The sequence below is a fragment of the Pholis gunnellus genome (assembly GCF_910591455.1).
Source record: "Pholis gunnellus genome assembly, chromosome: 15".
Lineage (NCBI taxonomy): Eukaryota > Metazoa > Chordata > Actinopteri > Perciformes > Pholidae > Pholis > Pholis gunnellus.
Window position 1 is genome coordinate 185552 of NC_136542.1, and position 16310 is coordinate 201861.

General features: G+C 40.5%; 3 protein-coding genes across 3 annotated transcripts; 1 reads left to right on the forward strand and 2 right to left on the reverse strand.

Moving 5' to 3' along the window:
* Positions 1–72: 72 nt before the first annotated feature.
* On the reverse strand, positions 73–4470 carry lrrc57 (leucine rich repeat containing 57). The gene is made up of 6 exons (XM_079175241.1): positions 4347–4470; positions 3715–4098; positions 3297–3432; positions 2913–3181; positions 2148–2333; positions 73–1878 (listed from the first exon to the last, which is right to left on the reverse strand). The coding sequence occupies exons 2-6, from the start codon at positions 3796–3798 to the stop codon at positions 1837–1839; spliced, it is 717 nt and encodes a 238-aa protein (XP_079031367.1). The 5' UTR covers positions 3799–4098; positions 4347–4470; the 3' UTR covers positions 73–1836.
* Positions 4471–4635: 165 nt separating this feature from the next.
* On the forward strand, positions 4636–10313 carry haus2 (HAUS augmin like complex subunit 2). Its single transcript, XM_079175118.1, has 7 exons — positions 4636–4755; positions 5373–5459; positions 7995–8093; positions 8195–8264; positions 9636–9768; positions 9875–9983; positions 10166–10313. Exons 2-7 carry the CDS (start codon positions 5373–5375, stop codon positions 10253–10255), a joined length of 588 nt encoding a protein of 195 aa, XP_079031244.1. The 5' UTR covers positions 4636–4755; the 3' UTR covers positions 10256–10313.
* A 2491-nt stretch (positions 10314–12804) lies between these two features.
* Positions 12805–15981, reverse strand: tbpl2 (TATA box binding protein like 2; the record flags this gene model as incomplete). The annotated part of the gene is made up of 8 exons (XM_079175396.1): positions 15919–15981; positions 15376–15529; positions 15071–15281; positions 14609–14696; positions 14333–14424; positions 13417–13584; positions 13109–13203; positions 12805–12881 (listed from the first exon to the last, which is right to left on the reverse strand). The coding sequence occupies exons 1-8, from the start codon at positions 15964–15966 to the stop codon at positions 12805–12807; spliced, it is 933 nt and encodes a 310-aa protein (XP_079031522.1). The 5' UTR covers positions 15967–15981.
* Positions 15982–16310: the final 329 nt, after the last annotated feature.

The following is a 16310-nucleotide window of genomic DNA, read 5'->3' on the forward strand; positions in this document are numbered from 1 at the left end:
CTGTGTCTTTGTAGTATTTAGTACTAATGTGATTGTACAGTTAAAAGAGGCGTTTTTGTGTTATTGTTGCTTTTATTTCAGTAAAAGTTTCACCTGATGAGACGAGCACCTCATACACAGGGGACAGTACTAATATATAATATATACAAATATACATATATATATATTATATATAAGGAAGACGTTCTGATTAAAGTGTAAAACATGCTTCATGCTTGAAAATGAGAAAGGATGTAAACATGCAGCTGAAATCAAAGAGTTAATATTGAAGAAACAGTCCAAACATGTAAATAAGATGTTTGTTCCTCATTAATATATTATTATTTATGAAACAAACCTTGATTTCTAAACACAAAACTGTGAAAGACAGAAGATGATTAAAACTGAATCATTAACAAGGTTTTATTTTAATAAATCAATTATGAAATCAGCTTCAGATCCTAAAACGTTTGTGTAGGAACTCACAGGAATTAAACGTTTATTAAACGTTTAATAAACGTCACTTCCAGTATTTTACTAATAATTATTGATTCATCTTAAAGTAAATAGAGATTCATATCAGAGAATATTTGTGTTTAATATTGATCTGATTTAGTTTATTGAACTTTTTCAGCTGTAATTGTTTGTTTGTCTTCAGGCTCTTTAGGTGACGACTAAAATCAAACTGCATTCTGGGAAATCAGCTTTTCATCCACTAAACATTTTGAACTCTGTGTCTTGGTCTCTACAAACCTCTTAAAGGTGAAAGAACATCATCATTTAAAGAGACAAACATTAGTGAAGGTTGGGGGAACGTTGGGTGAACGTTGGGTGAACGCTGGGGGAAAGTGGGTGAACGTGGGGGAACGTTAGGGGAATGTGGGTGAACGTGGGGGAACGTTGGGTGATCGTTGGGTGAACGTTGGGTGAACGTTGGGTGATCGTTGGGGAACGTTGGGGAACGTTGGGTGATCGTTGGGGAACGTTGGGTGATCGTTGGGTGAACGTTGGGTGAACGTTGGGGGAACGTTGGGGAACGATGGAGAACGTTGGGTGATCGTTGGGTGATCGTTGGGTGATCGTTGGGGAACGTTGGGTGAACATTGGGTGATCGTTGGGGAACGTTGGGTGATCGTTGGGGAACGTTGGGTGATCGTTGGGTGAACGTTGGGTGAACGTTGGGTGAACGTTGGGTGATCGTTGGGTGATCGTTGGGGAACGTTGGGTGAACGTTGGGTGATCGTTGGGGAACGTTGGGTGATCGTTGGGGAACGTTGGGTGAACGTTGGGTGATCGTTGGGTGAACGTTGGGTGAACGTTGGGTGATCGTTGGGGGAACGTTGGGGAACGTTGGAGAACGTTGGGTGATCGTTGGGTGAACGTTGGGTGAACGTTGGGGAACGTTGGGGAACGTTGGGTGAACGTTGGGGGAACGTTGGGGGAACGTTGGGCGAACATTGGGGGAACGTTGGGCGAACGTTGGGTGAACGTTGGGGGAACGTTGGGGAACGTGGGGGAACGTTGGGGAACGTTGGGGGATCACTTCCCTGAGTCTCTGCTGTCACCTGGAAACACAGTGAAGGTTTACCATCACAAACAGCTCTGTCTTCTTCTTCTCTGGTGGTAAATCGGTTTCTTCATGTCATCTCAGAGACTGTCCTGTCTGCCTGTCTGTCACAAAGGTTAACTGTATCAAACAGGAAGCAGCAGGTCTTCTCATAAAGTCTAGCAGGCAGCGGGGGTGGGTGGGTGGGTGGGGACTGTGAAGAAGCAGCAGCAGCAGCAGGGGGCGGAGTCTCAGCTGACCCCGCCCCCCCACGGTGACGATACACGATTCAGACTCGCCGCTGACGTTCTTCAGGCGAACTTCTTCTTGGTGGCCGTGAAACGCTCCATGTACTGAAGGAGGAACAACAGAGACCATTAGAGACCATTACAGACCAGTATAAACCATCTGGGACCAGTATAAACCATCACAGACCATCAGAAACCATTACAGACCAGTATAAACCATTACAGACCAGTATAAACCATCACAGACCATTAGAGACCACCAGAGACTATGATATCTGTTGCAGTTTTAAGTGAGGGATTACAGCTGTGTGCTCTATAATCTCCTGTTATCTCCCACAGACCCTGAATGCATCGTGACAGGAAGTGGTTCTGACCTTGTCGTATCCCTGCAGGTCTCTGAGGTCCTTCACCTCGAACAGGTTCCCCTCCACTGAGAACAGGGACACCTGGGAGTCCCCAAGGATGGACTGAGGGATGGAGGACAGCTCCAGGCAGTTCTCCTCCAGACGGAGGACCTTCAGACGAGGACACAGGGACACGTCCGCCGACAGCACCGAGATCTGGATCAGGAGGAGGAACGGATTACTTCCGACCTGGAACCTGGACTACTGACACCTGTGGTTGTTGGTTTGTTTGAGTTAATCTTCATCAGGAGAACGTTGTGTTCTTAGTCTGTGACACTAAGACCTGTCAATCACTGTGAAGCCCCGCCCCTAAAGCATCCCCTGCTTTATGGTCTGTTTGACTCTAAATGGACCATCATTTACTAAATGAACATCATGCTGTATTGAAGAAGACTTGAAACTAGAGATTGAGACCATAAACTCATGTTTACAATGTTTACTGAGGTAATAAATCAAGAGAGAAGTAGAGTCATTTTCTCATAGACTTCTATACAACCAGAGGAGTCGCCCCCTGGTGGACACTAGAGAGAATGCAGCTTTAACACATGAAGCTGTGGTTGACGACTAGTTTGTGTTGTTTAAATAAATTATAAATAAAGTTGAGTTGACTCAGTAAAACTAGTTAAAAGATATTTGTTTCATATCATAATGAGAGCAGCTCCTCTGACGACACAGGTTCATAAAATCAGTAAACATGAGCACCGAGGCTGAACCGGACCGGGAGACTCGTGGTACCTGGTTCTGGTTGAGGTTGATCTCGATAGTCTGCAGCTCGGACACGGCTGCGGGGACATTCCTGATCTGGTTTCGGGACAGGTCCAGCAGGTCCAGGTGCCTCAGGGTTCCCAGTCCGGGGGGGAACTCTGAGATCTGGTTCCCAGACAGGTTGAGGGTCCTTAGAGCTCTGAGCTGGCCCAGAGTGGGGGGCAGCTGCTGGATCCGGTTCCCATTCAGACTCAGAGTCTCCAGCTTCTTCAGCTTCCCGATCTCACTGGGGAGACTGGCTGAGGACAGAAACATCTGGAGGTTAATCCGGATCAGAACCAGATGTTTAGAGACCTCATCCAGTGTAGAACTGAACCAAAGCATCAGAACCAGCTCAACAGTTGGATCTCTCACCCAGTCGGTTCCCGTTCAGCGTCAGACTCTTGAGATGCAGGAAGTTCCCGACGGTGGGAGGAAGAACTTCGATCTTATTGGCCGACAGATCGACGGTCCGAAGGTTAGAGATGAGTCTCTGAAGCTCCTCTGGGAACTAAAAAGATGTATTAATATATATATATATATATATAAATATATATGTATATAAATATAATATATATATATATTATATTGATATTAATATTCATTCATATGGGTTAGGGTTGGTTCATTAATACAATGTGAATGTATTCATATGTGTAGTTGTCTGTGTGTGATGCTCCCAGTGTGTCGTGACTTTAGTGTTTTCCATGTTTTGGTGTAAACATCAGATTATTTTCAGGTAAATATTTCAGTGTAAACACGATGACGTCATCACAGAACAGGTGTGTCTCACCTCCTGAAGCCCCTTTGACGTCAGCTGGAACACTCCGGTCTTCTGGGAGGTCTCCAGGTGAGACTTCAGAGCACTGTTCCCCATCTGGACCTGTCTGTCTGTCTGCTCACCTGTGTCTCCGTCTGCCTGCCTGCCTGCCTGCCTGTCTGTCTGCCCTGTCTCTCTCTCTCTGTCTGTCTGCCCTGTCTCTCTCTCTCTGTCTCTCTGTCCTGTCTCTCCCTCTCTCTCTCTGCGGACACACGTGCACTGGAGAAGCAGCTCCACTCTGTTGATCTACAGCAGGACGCTGATCTCGTTCATATCAAACCGGAAGTGAGTCTTTAACGGTTTAACGGTCCTCCTCCTCTTCTTCTTAGGTGGTAATGAGATCAGACGGTGAAATCACTGCAGAAGAAGAAGACAACAACAATCTTCAACAATGAGCAACAGGCTGGAGGAGCTAGCTCTATTAGCTCGTTAGCTATGAACACAATATATTAATGATAATAATAGAAGATGGTTTAACAATGTTAAGTTAACTAGATAACACACATTAACTAACGTTACACATTATGTTTATGAGCTAACGTTAGCATAGCATCGTTAGCCTGCTAGCAGCTCTACAAACCGGAAGCGAGGCCTTGTTTACTTACATGAAAACATTAAACATGTCGCTTCTGGTCCAAATGTTTAAAGTATTGTTTGATAAAATAAAGTAGAGAGAAGACTTCCTGTCTCTGTGAGGACTGAACGGATGTAGCTGTGTTCCCATTGGCTCAGACGGCCGAAGCTGTCTGAGCCAATGGGAACAGCGGAGAGGGGAACGTCATCGCTTTTTCTTCTTCTTTTGATTCTTTATTGGCAGGTTGTCAAGCAGCTCTCGGGGAGCATTACCGCCACCTACCGGTCTGTAGTTAGAACTCTCTCCGTCCCTCCAGCAGCTGGCAGCAGAGCAACAGCTGCCGCTAAACCTCCAAATAAACCAAGAAGAAGAAGAAACATTTGGCGGGTTCAGTTGTGCCAATGTAGAGACCAGAGAGAGGACGTCTCGGTGTATAAACGGTAAGAGGAACCGTTAACGTGTTACTGAACTCTACGGTTCTGTGTGAAGCTTCTCTTCGGTTAACGGACTGTGTTACCGACAGGACGGGTTAACGCTAACCCGGTGTTCCGTCCCTACTGGTTTTCAAACCTACTGGTTTCTCTTCCGTGCGCAGCAGCTGTTTTCTGTCTCCAGATTCGTCAAACATTCACAAACTGCTGGAGATCTATAAACCACATCTCATGTTCATTGCGCGGATTAGGATTGTATAAGTGAGACTACGTCACAGCCACGTATGAAGAAATACATTCAAGAAAATATATTTATGGAAAGATCGCAACAACCTGGATTCGAGCTCTGTCGAGCAAAATAGTAATAAATCCAAAGACGGTTAAACAGCTGCGCCTCTAGTAAGTCAGTGATTCAGGTATCGATGCACTCAGTCACACCTCGTCAGTGTCCAGGAAACGTTTTGGTTTATATATTTGTTTATTAGTGCTGTTGTTGGAGTCTTCTTCTACTGTAGAACCTTCAGGTAGAGAACATAAGTTTGTTTAACTAACATAAAAGCAGAAAAACAACAGAAGACACTGAACAAACTCAAACTATGTTTCACTTGATTGACTTTGTGCTTCAGATGCTTCAGTGGGATTTGTCTCCGTTCTCAGTGACTCCAGCTGTCAGCTTGTTGTCCAGATGTGTCTCCAGAGACGTGTTGTCTCAGGTCAGAAGTTAAATTATGTTATTAATGATACAGACTATTATTAATAACACAGGCTATTATTAATAACACAGACTATTATTAATAACACAGACTGTTATTAATAACAGTCTGTGTTATTAATAACACAGACTGTTATTAATAACACAGACTATTATTAATAACACAGACTATTATTAATAACAGACTGTTATTAACACAGACTATTATTAATAACACAGACTGTTATTAACACAGACTGTTATTAATAACAGACTATTATTAATAACACAGACTATTATTAATAACACAGACTGTTATTAATAACACAGACTGTTATTATAACACAGACTGTTATTAATAACAGACTATTATTAATAACACAGACTATTATTAATAACACAGACTATTATTAATAACACAGACTGTTATTAATAACACAGACTGTTATTAATAACAGACTATTATTAATAACACAGACTATTATTAATAACACAGACTATTATTAATAACACAGACTGTTATTAATAACACAGACTGTTATTAATAACAGACTATTATTAATAACACAGACTATTATTAATAACACAGACTATTATTAATAACACAGACTATTATTAATAACACAGACTGTTATTAATAACACAGACTGTTATTAATAACAGACTGTTATTAATAACACAGACTATTATTAATAACACAGACTATTATTAATAACACAGACTATTATTAATAACAGACTGTTATTAACACAGACTATTATTAATAACACAGACTGTTATTAACACAGACTGTTATTAATAACACAGACTATTATTAATAACACAGACTATTATTAATAACACAGACTGTTATTAATAACACAGACTGTTATTAATAACACAGACTGTTATTAATAACAGACTATTATTAATAACACAGACTATTATTAATAACACAGACTATTATTAATAACACAGACTATTATTAATAACAGACTGTTATTAACACAGACTGTTATTAATAACACAGACTATTATTAATAACACAGACTATTATTAATAACACAGACTGTTATTAATAACACGGACTGTTATTAATAACAGACTATTATTAATAACACAGACTATTATTAATAACACAGACTATTATTAATAACACAGACTATTATTAATAACAGACTGTTATTAACACAGACTATTATTATTAACACAGACTGTTATTAACACAGACTGTTATTAATAACACAGACTATTATTAATAACACAGACTATTATTAATAACACAGACTGTTATTAATAACACAGACTGTTATTAATAACAGACTATTATTAATAACACAGACTATTATTAATAACACAGACTATTATTAATAACACAGACTATTATTAATAACACAGACTGTTATTAATAACACAGACTGTTATTAATAACAGACTATTATTAATAACACAGACTATTATTAATAACACAGACTATTATTAATAACACAGACTGTTATTAATAACACAGACTGTTATTAATAACAGACTATTATTAATAACACAGACTATTATTAATAACAGACTGTTATTAACACAGACTATTATTAATAACACAGACTGTTATTAACACAGACTGTTATTAATAACACAGACTATTATTAATAACACAGACTATTATTAACAACACAGACTGTTATTAATAACAGACTATTATTAATAACACAGACTATTATTAATAACACAGACTGTTATTAACACAGACTGTTATTAATAACACAGACTGTTATTAACACAGACTGTTATTAATAACACAGACTGTTATTAATAACAGACTATTATTAATAACACAGACTATTATTAATAACACAGACTATTATTAATAACACAGACTGTTATTAACTCAGACTGTTATTAATAACACAGACTGTTATTAATAACAGACTATTATTAATAACACAGACTATTATTAATAACACAGACTGTTATTAACACAGACTATTATTAATAACACAGACTAGTATTAATAACACAGACTGTTATTAACACAGACTGTTATTTATAATACAGACTGTTATGTTATTAATAAAGACTATTATTAGTGCTGGGCAACGATTAACGATTGTTATGCGCAAAGTTCAATAATTAATTCAAAAGTAGTGTATTGCTCACTTTTGTTTTGAAAGTGCTGCTCTATGAATTAATAATATTTATAAAAAAAATTGCGTTAACACGTGATAATATAATTGTCGGCGTTAATGAATTAATGCGTTAACTTGCCCAGCACTAGTTATTAATAATAAAGACTGTTATTACTAATAAAAACGATATGTTAATATTAAAGACTTCATGTTATTATTAATAATAGACTGTTATTAATGATAAAGACGATATGTTATTATTAATAAGTCTTATTATTAATAAAGACTGTTATTCATAATAAAGACTGTTAGAGGGACTGAAGCCTCTTAAAGATTAAACTCAGTCATGTACTTTATTGACTCAATTCTAACAATAGAAAAATAAAATACAACAAAAAACACGAGGTCCAAAAAGGTTCCAGTTCTGTAAAATAATGAACGTCTCAACCGGTCCTCAGGAGGAAATAGACTCCGCCTCCTCCAGGCTGAGCCCCGCCTTCTCCTCTCACCTGCATGAGGCTGAGCAGCGAATAAGAACGCAGAGACAGCTGGATCAGGTACGCTTCATTCAAACCCTGTTCATCTGACATCACATCCTGTTCGTCTGACATCACTTCCTGGTCGTCTGACATGAGCAGAATCCTCTTTTCTTCTTCAGCTGCAGCTTCAAACTGAGCTTCTGCTGACAGAGAAGAAGAACGCCGACGTCACGCACTCCTTCTACCTCAGTGAGTTAAAGTCTTCTTCTTCTACCTCAGTGAGTTAAAGTCTTCTTCTTCTACCTCAGTGAGTTAAAGTCTTCTTCTTCTTCTACCTCAGTGAGTTAAAGTCTTCTTCTTCTTCTTCTACCTCAGTGAGTTAAAGTCTTCTTCTTCTACCTCAGTGAGCTAAAGTCTTCTTCTTCTACCTCAGTGAGTTAAAGTCTTCTTCTTCTACCTCAGTGAGTTAAAGTCTTCTTCTTCTACCTCAGTGAGCTAAAGTCTTCTTCTTCTACCTCAGTGAGCTAAAGTCTTCTTCTTCTACCTCGGTGAGTTAAAGTCTTCTTCTTCTACCTCAGTGAGTTAAAGTCTTCTTCTTCTTCTACCTCAGTGAGCTAAAGTCTTCTTCTTCTTCTTCTACCTCAGTGAGTTAAAGTCTTCTTCTTCTTCTTCTCCTACCTGAGTGAGTTAAAGTCTTCTTCTTCTTCTACCTCAGTGAGCTAAAGTCTTCTTCTTCTTCTTCTACCTCAGTGAGTTAAAGTCTTCTTCTTCTACCTCAGTGAGTTAAAGTCTTCTTCTTCTTCTACCTCAGTGAGTTAAAGTCTTCTTCTTCTTCTTCTACCTCAGTGAGTTAAAGTCTTCTTCTTCTTCTACCTCAGTGAGCTAAAGTCTTCTTCTTCTACCTCAGTGAGCTAAAGTCTTCTTCTTCTACCTCAGTGAGTTAAAGTCTTCTTCTTCTACCTCAGTGAGTTAAAGTCTTCTTCTTCTACCTCAGTGAGTTAAAGTCTTCTTCTTCTTCTACCTCAGTGAGTTAAAGTCTTCTTCTTCTTCTTCTACCTCAGTGAGTTAAAGTCTTCTTCTTCTTCTACCTCAGTGAGCTAAAGTCTTCTTCTTCTACCTCAGTGAGCTAAAGTCTTCTTCTTCTACCTCAGTGAGTTAAAGTCTTCTTCTTCTACCTCAGTGAGTTAAAGTCTTCTTCTTCTTCTACCTCAGTGAGCTAAAGTCTTCTTCTTCTTCTTCTACCTCAGTGAGTTAAAGTCTTCTTCTTCTACCTCAGTGAGCTAAAGTCTTCTTCTTCTTCTACCTCAGTGAGTTAAAGTCTTCTTCTTCTTCTTCTTCTACCTCAGTGAGTTAAAGTCTTCTTCTTCTTCTTCTACCTCAGTGAGTTAAAGTCTTCTTCTTCTACCTCAGTGAGTTAAAGTCTTCTTCTTCTTCTTCTACCTCAGTGAGTTAAAGTCTTCTTCTTCAGAAAGCTCACGCTCAGAACAAACACTGATCTGTTGAAGAGAACATCTGGACTCTCTGCTGAAACTCAAACTTTAAAGATGAAACGGTGAAATTATGAGATTTTAGATTGTGTGTAAACGTCTAAATGAACAGAATAATAATTGTCTCCTGCAGCTCGGAGGTTCCAGACGTTGCAGATGTTCTGCGGTCACCTGCAGGACCTCCTGAAGGACCAGAACGGTCTGAGGCAGAGACTCATGAGACCTTTGGGTCGCACCAATCTGCCGGTTCAGGCTCACCTGCACAGGTAAGAATCCTGGCTCATCAGGATCCAGAGTCCTTCAGACCCGGTTCCGGGTCCAGAGCTGTAGCTCATATAATGAGACCGGTATGTCTCCCGGTCTGTGGTTCAGGTTTGTGGTGGACCTGGTGAAGGTGCTGCTGGACTTCATAGAGACTCTGGAGGAGAAGCTGAACTCAGTCCGCTGTAGTCCGTGTACTGGAGACCGTCTGGCTCAGCTGGTGGGTCACATGATGTCTGTCTGTCTGTCTGAGAGAGAGAGACGGTAGAAAGATATTCTCTCCAGTGCTCCAGAGGGTTTCATGGCCACATAGAGGCCTCTTCTCTGGGCTCAGCTGGTGGGTTTGGAGGGCTTTGGAATGGAGGCTGGATTTAAGGATTTCTCTCTTTGTGTCTCTCTCAGAACTCCTCCCTCTCTCAGCTGCTGTCTCACGTCTCTGAGGTTGAGAGTTTGTCTGATCATGTTCTCCAGAGGAAGAACCACTCAGCATGAAGACCTCCTCAGTTATTATTATTGTGTTAAAGTGTTGTAGTAATAAATCTGACTTTAGTAGAAACATTTCCTGTTGAGTCTGTTTTATTGTAATTATAATATATATATATATATATATATATATATATATATATATATATATATATGGAACTAAACCATAGAAGAAGTTCTTATTGTTCTGGACCTCGTTGAACTTTAATGAAATATTCCTGTTTAGATTGTTTACATATTTATTTTCTGTCTTTGCTCTGCAACAAGAGATAAACTAGTATTAATATTAATATTATGACCCGTAAATGAAACCAGACTCACCTGAAGTTTCTTCTGGTTCTGTAAAAGAAGATAAAATATAAATACAAGCAACTTATTTAAGTATAAATACTTTATCTGTGTGTTAAGATTATAGAATAACTGCTGTAATATTAATATAATCACAATAAGATCTTTATGGCAAAGTGAAACAGATAACATAGATATAGATCAACATAGATATAATAATATAGAGATAGATCAACATAGATATAATAATATAGATATAGATCTCTCTGAGAAGCTCGCAGAGACCCAAAACCAGCTGAACTCCAGAGCTAGAAGGCCCGGCAGGACCAAGACGAGGACCTGGAGGAGAGCGGACGCTGCTCGCTGCATCGTGAGTTCCGGGTGAACAGCTGCTGTTCAGCACAAAGACGCAGGCCAGAGAGACTATTCTGTTAAATACAATAATACAAAATGTGTTCAAGTCAAGTTGCTCAGATTGGTTTAAATTCACTCATCATTCTATCAGACGATGTGTGTTTGATAGTCAAACAGCTCAAAGACACTCTTTGATCTTAATTGATGAAAACATGATGCGATCATATTTAATCATACTGTTGTGTTTACAGAAGAGATATAATGTAGTTTTATAGAATATGAGCAACAATCTGGACCTGCTCAAAGATCTGGAGCCCAGATTAGGGACCACTGTTTGTATATTAACTGTTAAATCACTGACAAGTAGATGAAACAGTGTTCAGATCCTCAGTAAACGTACTAACACATACTGATGAAACAATAATCCACTACGAGTCAAATACCTGCATTCAAAACCTTAGTCAAGTATGTTATTATCAGCTAAATGTTCTTTAAGTGCAGAAAGTAAAAGTACCCGAGCAGTGAAATCTACATTATTTGCTCCTGAGCTGTAGCGCAATCTGAACATCTCCCCCTGACGTCTGCGTCAGAGATATCCGGTTTATCCAAAGACGAGCATTGTGACCAATCAGATGTAGAGATACGATGGAGACTGGCTCCGCCCACACAGTCAACAAGAAAAAAGACTCGCGAGCGAGCAGGAAAAAGACTCGCGACCAACTTTTGCTCGCGCGAGAGTGAATTTTGCTCGCGGAGTGACGTAAAAGCGCTCGTCAAAGTAAAATACGCGCGCGGCTGTTTGATTTTCGCGCGCATGGATCTCATTTGCGCTCTGGGATTTTGACAGTGATTTGCCTTCAAACATATGTAAAGAAAATGAATACTGTTTAAATATAAACAGGATTAATACAACTGTACTACATGATGTGACTAAAGAAGAAGCTGTTTAAGTTGAAGTGATTTTAACTGAAGCTGATCAATGTTGCGTCATCAAAGAAGGTGGTGTTGGAGCTATTTATTTTATATTAGTATTTTGTTATTTCATTAATAAGTAGTATTGTTTAATTATTCTAGATGTCTGATATATGAGTAGACAGATAGGACCAGCATGCACCGGGGTGGGCCTATAGTTTCTACCAGTGCAGGAGAGACTGTACGACAGGAGTTTTCTTTATTCTTTTTTCTTGTTTTGTTTGCTTTACTAAATAAATAAGAAAATGGGAATCCTGCATGGACAATCTAGTCTCTTCTGCCTGCGTAAAATACCGACCACGGTGCATCAGTGGCGTTTGATTATTGTTTGTTTTATTTTGATTTATTCGACAAATGGCCACTACAGGTGCTATTTGAGGTTAACGACAGGATGTAATAAAATCATGTGACCTTCATCACTGACGGGCTGATATTTAACATTCATAATGTAGTTATTACCAGTCAGCTGTAAACTATCAAACAGTTTGTTCATGTGTAATACATCAAGGCTTTACAGACACAATTATATTATATTATTGAAGTTACATTTGTTTTTCAGTCTAATACAGAAATAGTTTATTAGAATAATTTAACAAATGAAGAGTTTGACTGAATATTCGTCAGCTACACTGGAAGTACGTCAACATTTTAAAAAGGTAGTTTGAAATGATTTGAAGTCAAAATGATTATTATCAGTCAGAAGTAAAAACGTGCTGACTACAGCAGTAAAGATCTGAATTAATGTCGTTATGACGACATTAATTCATTAATATTGTGTTTTCAGTGTTCAGTTATTCTAATTCATGAGCTCAAAATATTCAAATCTGAATTCGAAGAGATAATAAACATTTGAAAAGTCATTTATTTTCTTTCAGGACTCATTAACCAACACAAAATAAATTATCTATTTACAAATAAACAGGAAGTGATGTCAGAGGCTGGCCTCACTGTTTCCTGAAGCCTCTGAGGATCGGGTAAATGTTCTCGAACGCTTCGTAGATCTCCGCTCGTTCTTTGGCTCCTGAAATGTAAGACAGCAACGTCATTATTATGATATTATTATTATTATTATAATTATTATAACTATAATAAAACCGTGTGGAAACGGACTTCATGAGTAAACAATAATCACATATTAAATAACAGACTCGTGATTACTGGGCCTTACCAGAACTATGACACAGAGATCTTTTCTCAAGATATTTCATCTCCAATAGTTTATTGGAGATGAAATCAGAGTTTTATTACCGGTCAGAACCACTTTCCCCGACACGAAGATGAGCAGCACGATACGAGGCTTCACCATCCGGTAGATGAGGCCTGGAAACAGCTCCGGCTCATAACTGTGGAGACCAACAGGCTTTTATTCTGAAAATATCTTGATGCTAACAGAAACTAGAAGCTAACTGTCAGCTAACGGGAACCAGAAGCTAACAGGACGTAGAAGTTAACTTCCTTTCTATGCTCCTTCGTAGTTGTTGGAAGCAGATTGTTTCTCTTTTACACCCTGATTCCAGTATTTGTGCTAAGCTAAGCCCCTGTTCTCCTTTCTTTACCTGCTGAACTGCTGGTGGGTCAGGACCAGACCCTCCAACCTGATGGGGAAGCACACGTCACAGCTGGCCACCATGTTCTGGATCTTAAAGTCCAGGAAGCGGGCGGGGAAGCCCAGTTTCTGGACCACCCGAGCGTACTTCCTGGCTGCTAGTCGGGACTGCTCCTCACTGCGTGCACGCACACACACACACACACACACACACACACACACACACACACAGTAATTATACAGGTGAGCAGACAGACAGGTGAGCAGACAGACAGGTGAGCAGACAGACAGTGAGCAGACAGACAGTGAGCAGACAGACAGTGAGCAGACAGACAGGTGAGCAGACAGACAGTGAGCAGACAGAGAGTGAGCAGACAGACAGTGAGCAGACAGACAGTGAGCAGACAGACAGGTGAGCAGACAGACAGTGAGCAGACAGACAGTGAGCAGACAGACAGTGAGCAGACAGACAGTGAGCAGACAGACAGGTGAGCAGACAGACAGTGAGCAGACAGACAGTGAGCAGACAGACAGGTGAGCAGACAGACAGTGAGCAGACAGACAGTGAGCAGACAGACAGTGAGCAGACAGACAGTGAGCAGACAGACAGTGAGCAGACAGACAGGTGAGCAGACAGACAGTGAGCAGACAGACAGTGAGCAGACAGAGAGTGAGCAGACAGACAGTGAGCAGACAGACAGTGAGCAGACAGAGAGTGAGCAGACAGACAGTGAGCAGACAGACAGGTGAGCAGACAGACAGTGAGCAGACAGACAGTGAGCAGACAGAGTGAGCAGACAGACAGTGAGCAGACAGACAGGTGAGCAGACAGAGAGTGAGCAGACAGACAGTGAGCAGACAGACAGGTGAGCAGACAGAGAGTGAGCAGACAGACAGTGAGCAGACAGACAGGTGAGCAGACAGACCTCTTGGCTCCTGTACAGACCATCTTCCCGGAGCTGAAGATCAGCGCGGTGGTTCGGGGCTCTCTGATCCTCATGATGACGGCCGCAAAACGCTGAAACACAACAACAACAACCATCACTCCATGTTTACTGTGTGCTAAAGCTAACGCTAAGCTAACCACAGCTGAATGCTAAATCTAAGCTAAACATAACTAAAGGCCAATAAACATATAACAGAAAGAACACTACAATACCCATGAGCCTCGGCTGAACCTGAAGTACTGAGAGAGACGGTACCTTTGGGTTGTACTCTGCATTTCTGGCCTGGAGGGCGATAAACTTCAGATCCAGAGGACAACCCAGGTTCACTGTGGAGACGATGTTCCTGTGGACGGACACACGGACACACACACACACACACACACGGACACACACACACACACACACACATGGACACACACACACACACACGGACACACACACACGGACACACACACACACTTTATATACAGCAGCCTTTAAACACAACACTGTCCAAGCAGTCAAGTGGGAAACCTGGTATGTTGGATTTTCACACAGCACCGGAAGTACTACCGGTACTACAAATACTAAAGATGAATATCTGTAGCCCCGGTACTACAGATGAAGCACTAGTACCACAGGTGAAGCACTAGTACCACAGATGAAGCACTAGTACCACAGATGAAGCACTAGTACCACAGATGAAGCACTAGTACCACAGGTGAAGCAGTAACTTACTGTAACTGGGGGATGATTCCTGACCTCTCAGTCACAGGGGTCATGGGGGTCATGGGGGTCATAGGAGTCATGGGACAGAAGGAGGAGGCACCCGATCCCGACGTGGACGGCCCCTGCTGGGGGTCTGCTGCTGCTGTGGAACTCTGGGAGTTGTAGTCCGGATAGATGCCGCTGTCCTGAGACACGTCCAGAGCGACAGTCTGACTGTCAGCTGAAAGTAAAGCACAGAGGTGGTCATGTGACCTCCCGGAGGCCACGCCCCTCCTCCAGTCAGCCTACCTGTTGCATCATCAGTGATGTCATACCTGTATTGTCGTGGCGACCGAGCTCATCCTGCGTACTGAGGTCATCAGGTAGGAAGCTGAGGTCTAGCTCCTCCCCCACCGGTCTGCTCGGCCCCGCCTTCAAGGGGGCGGGGCTCTGGAGGTCCAGCTCCTCGCTCAGAAGAAAGCCGGAGTCCTGCAGTAAAAATAAATAAAACCACCACTTCTGCACCATCATCAACCTTCTTCTGTATCAAGGGATTCATATTAATGATTATTATAATAATGATAATCTATATTTCTCACCATTAAACTGTTCACTCTTCATTAGAAAGCTGCTGTTTCTAACTTTAAGAGAAATCCTTAAAGGGCTCATTGTGAATTCAGTTTATTGATCTTCTTCTTCTTCTATTGATCTAAATGTTTATTTTTTGATATATTGACACAAACACGAGATTAAACCTCATGAAGCTGCTTATTATTTTTATTTCAGACCAGAAACATTAAAATAACACATTTGAGTTTCCCTCCATCTCAACATTTAGCTCCGCCTCCTTTCAGCTTTAAGTTTGATCTTTTACTCACATTTGCAATAGAGTCATCAAAGTAACGTTCCAACGCCGACTCGTCCATGAGTAAAGCACCTTCAGACCTGATCCAGGACCTTCAGACCTGATCCAGGACCTGATCCAGACTGAGATCCAGACTGAGAGCTCACAGCTGCGTCCAATCATGAACTCATCAAACCACACAGACTTCAGCTGGAGGTCTTCACTTCATCTCAAGAACTTCTTTAATTCATTCATTCAAGCTTCACAGCGTTCAAACACAACTAAAGTCATAATGCCCGTCAAACCATAATATTATCAATATTATTTACATTATTATTAATAGTATTGTCATTAGCATTGATATTATTCAAATTACTATTATTCAAATTATTATTTAAATTATCAATATTATCAATATTATTGTTA

Excerpts from the sequence above, each read along its gene's own strand:
- haus2 (XM_079175118.1), top strand. The coding sequence starts at position 5,373 with ATGCTTCAGTGGGATTTGTCTCCGTTCTCAGTGACTCCAGCTGTCAGC. Across the intron at positions 9,769-9,874 it reads GTTCAGGCTCACCTGCACAG|GTTTGTGGTGGACCTGGTGA; the intron begins GTAAGAATCCTG and ends TCTGTGGTTCAG. Across the intron at positions 9,984-10,165 it reads GAGACCGTCTGGCTCAGCTG|AACTCCTCCCTCTCTCAGCT; the intron begins GTGGGTCACATG and ends TGTCTCTCTCAG.
- lrrc57 (XM_079175241.1), bottom strand. The coding sequence starts at position 3,798 with ATGGGGAACAGTGCTCTGAAGTCTCACCTGGAGACCTCCCAGAAGACC. Across the intron at positions 3,433-3,714 it reads CGTCAAAGGGGCTTCAGGAG|TTCCCAGAGGAGCTTCAGAG; the intron begins GTGAGACACACC and ends ACATCTTTTTAG. Across the intron at positions 3,182-3,296 it reads GCTGAACGGGAACCGACTGG|CCAGTCTCCCCAGTGAGATC; the intron begins GTGAGAGATCCA and ends TTCTGTCCTCAG.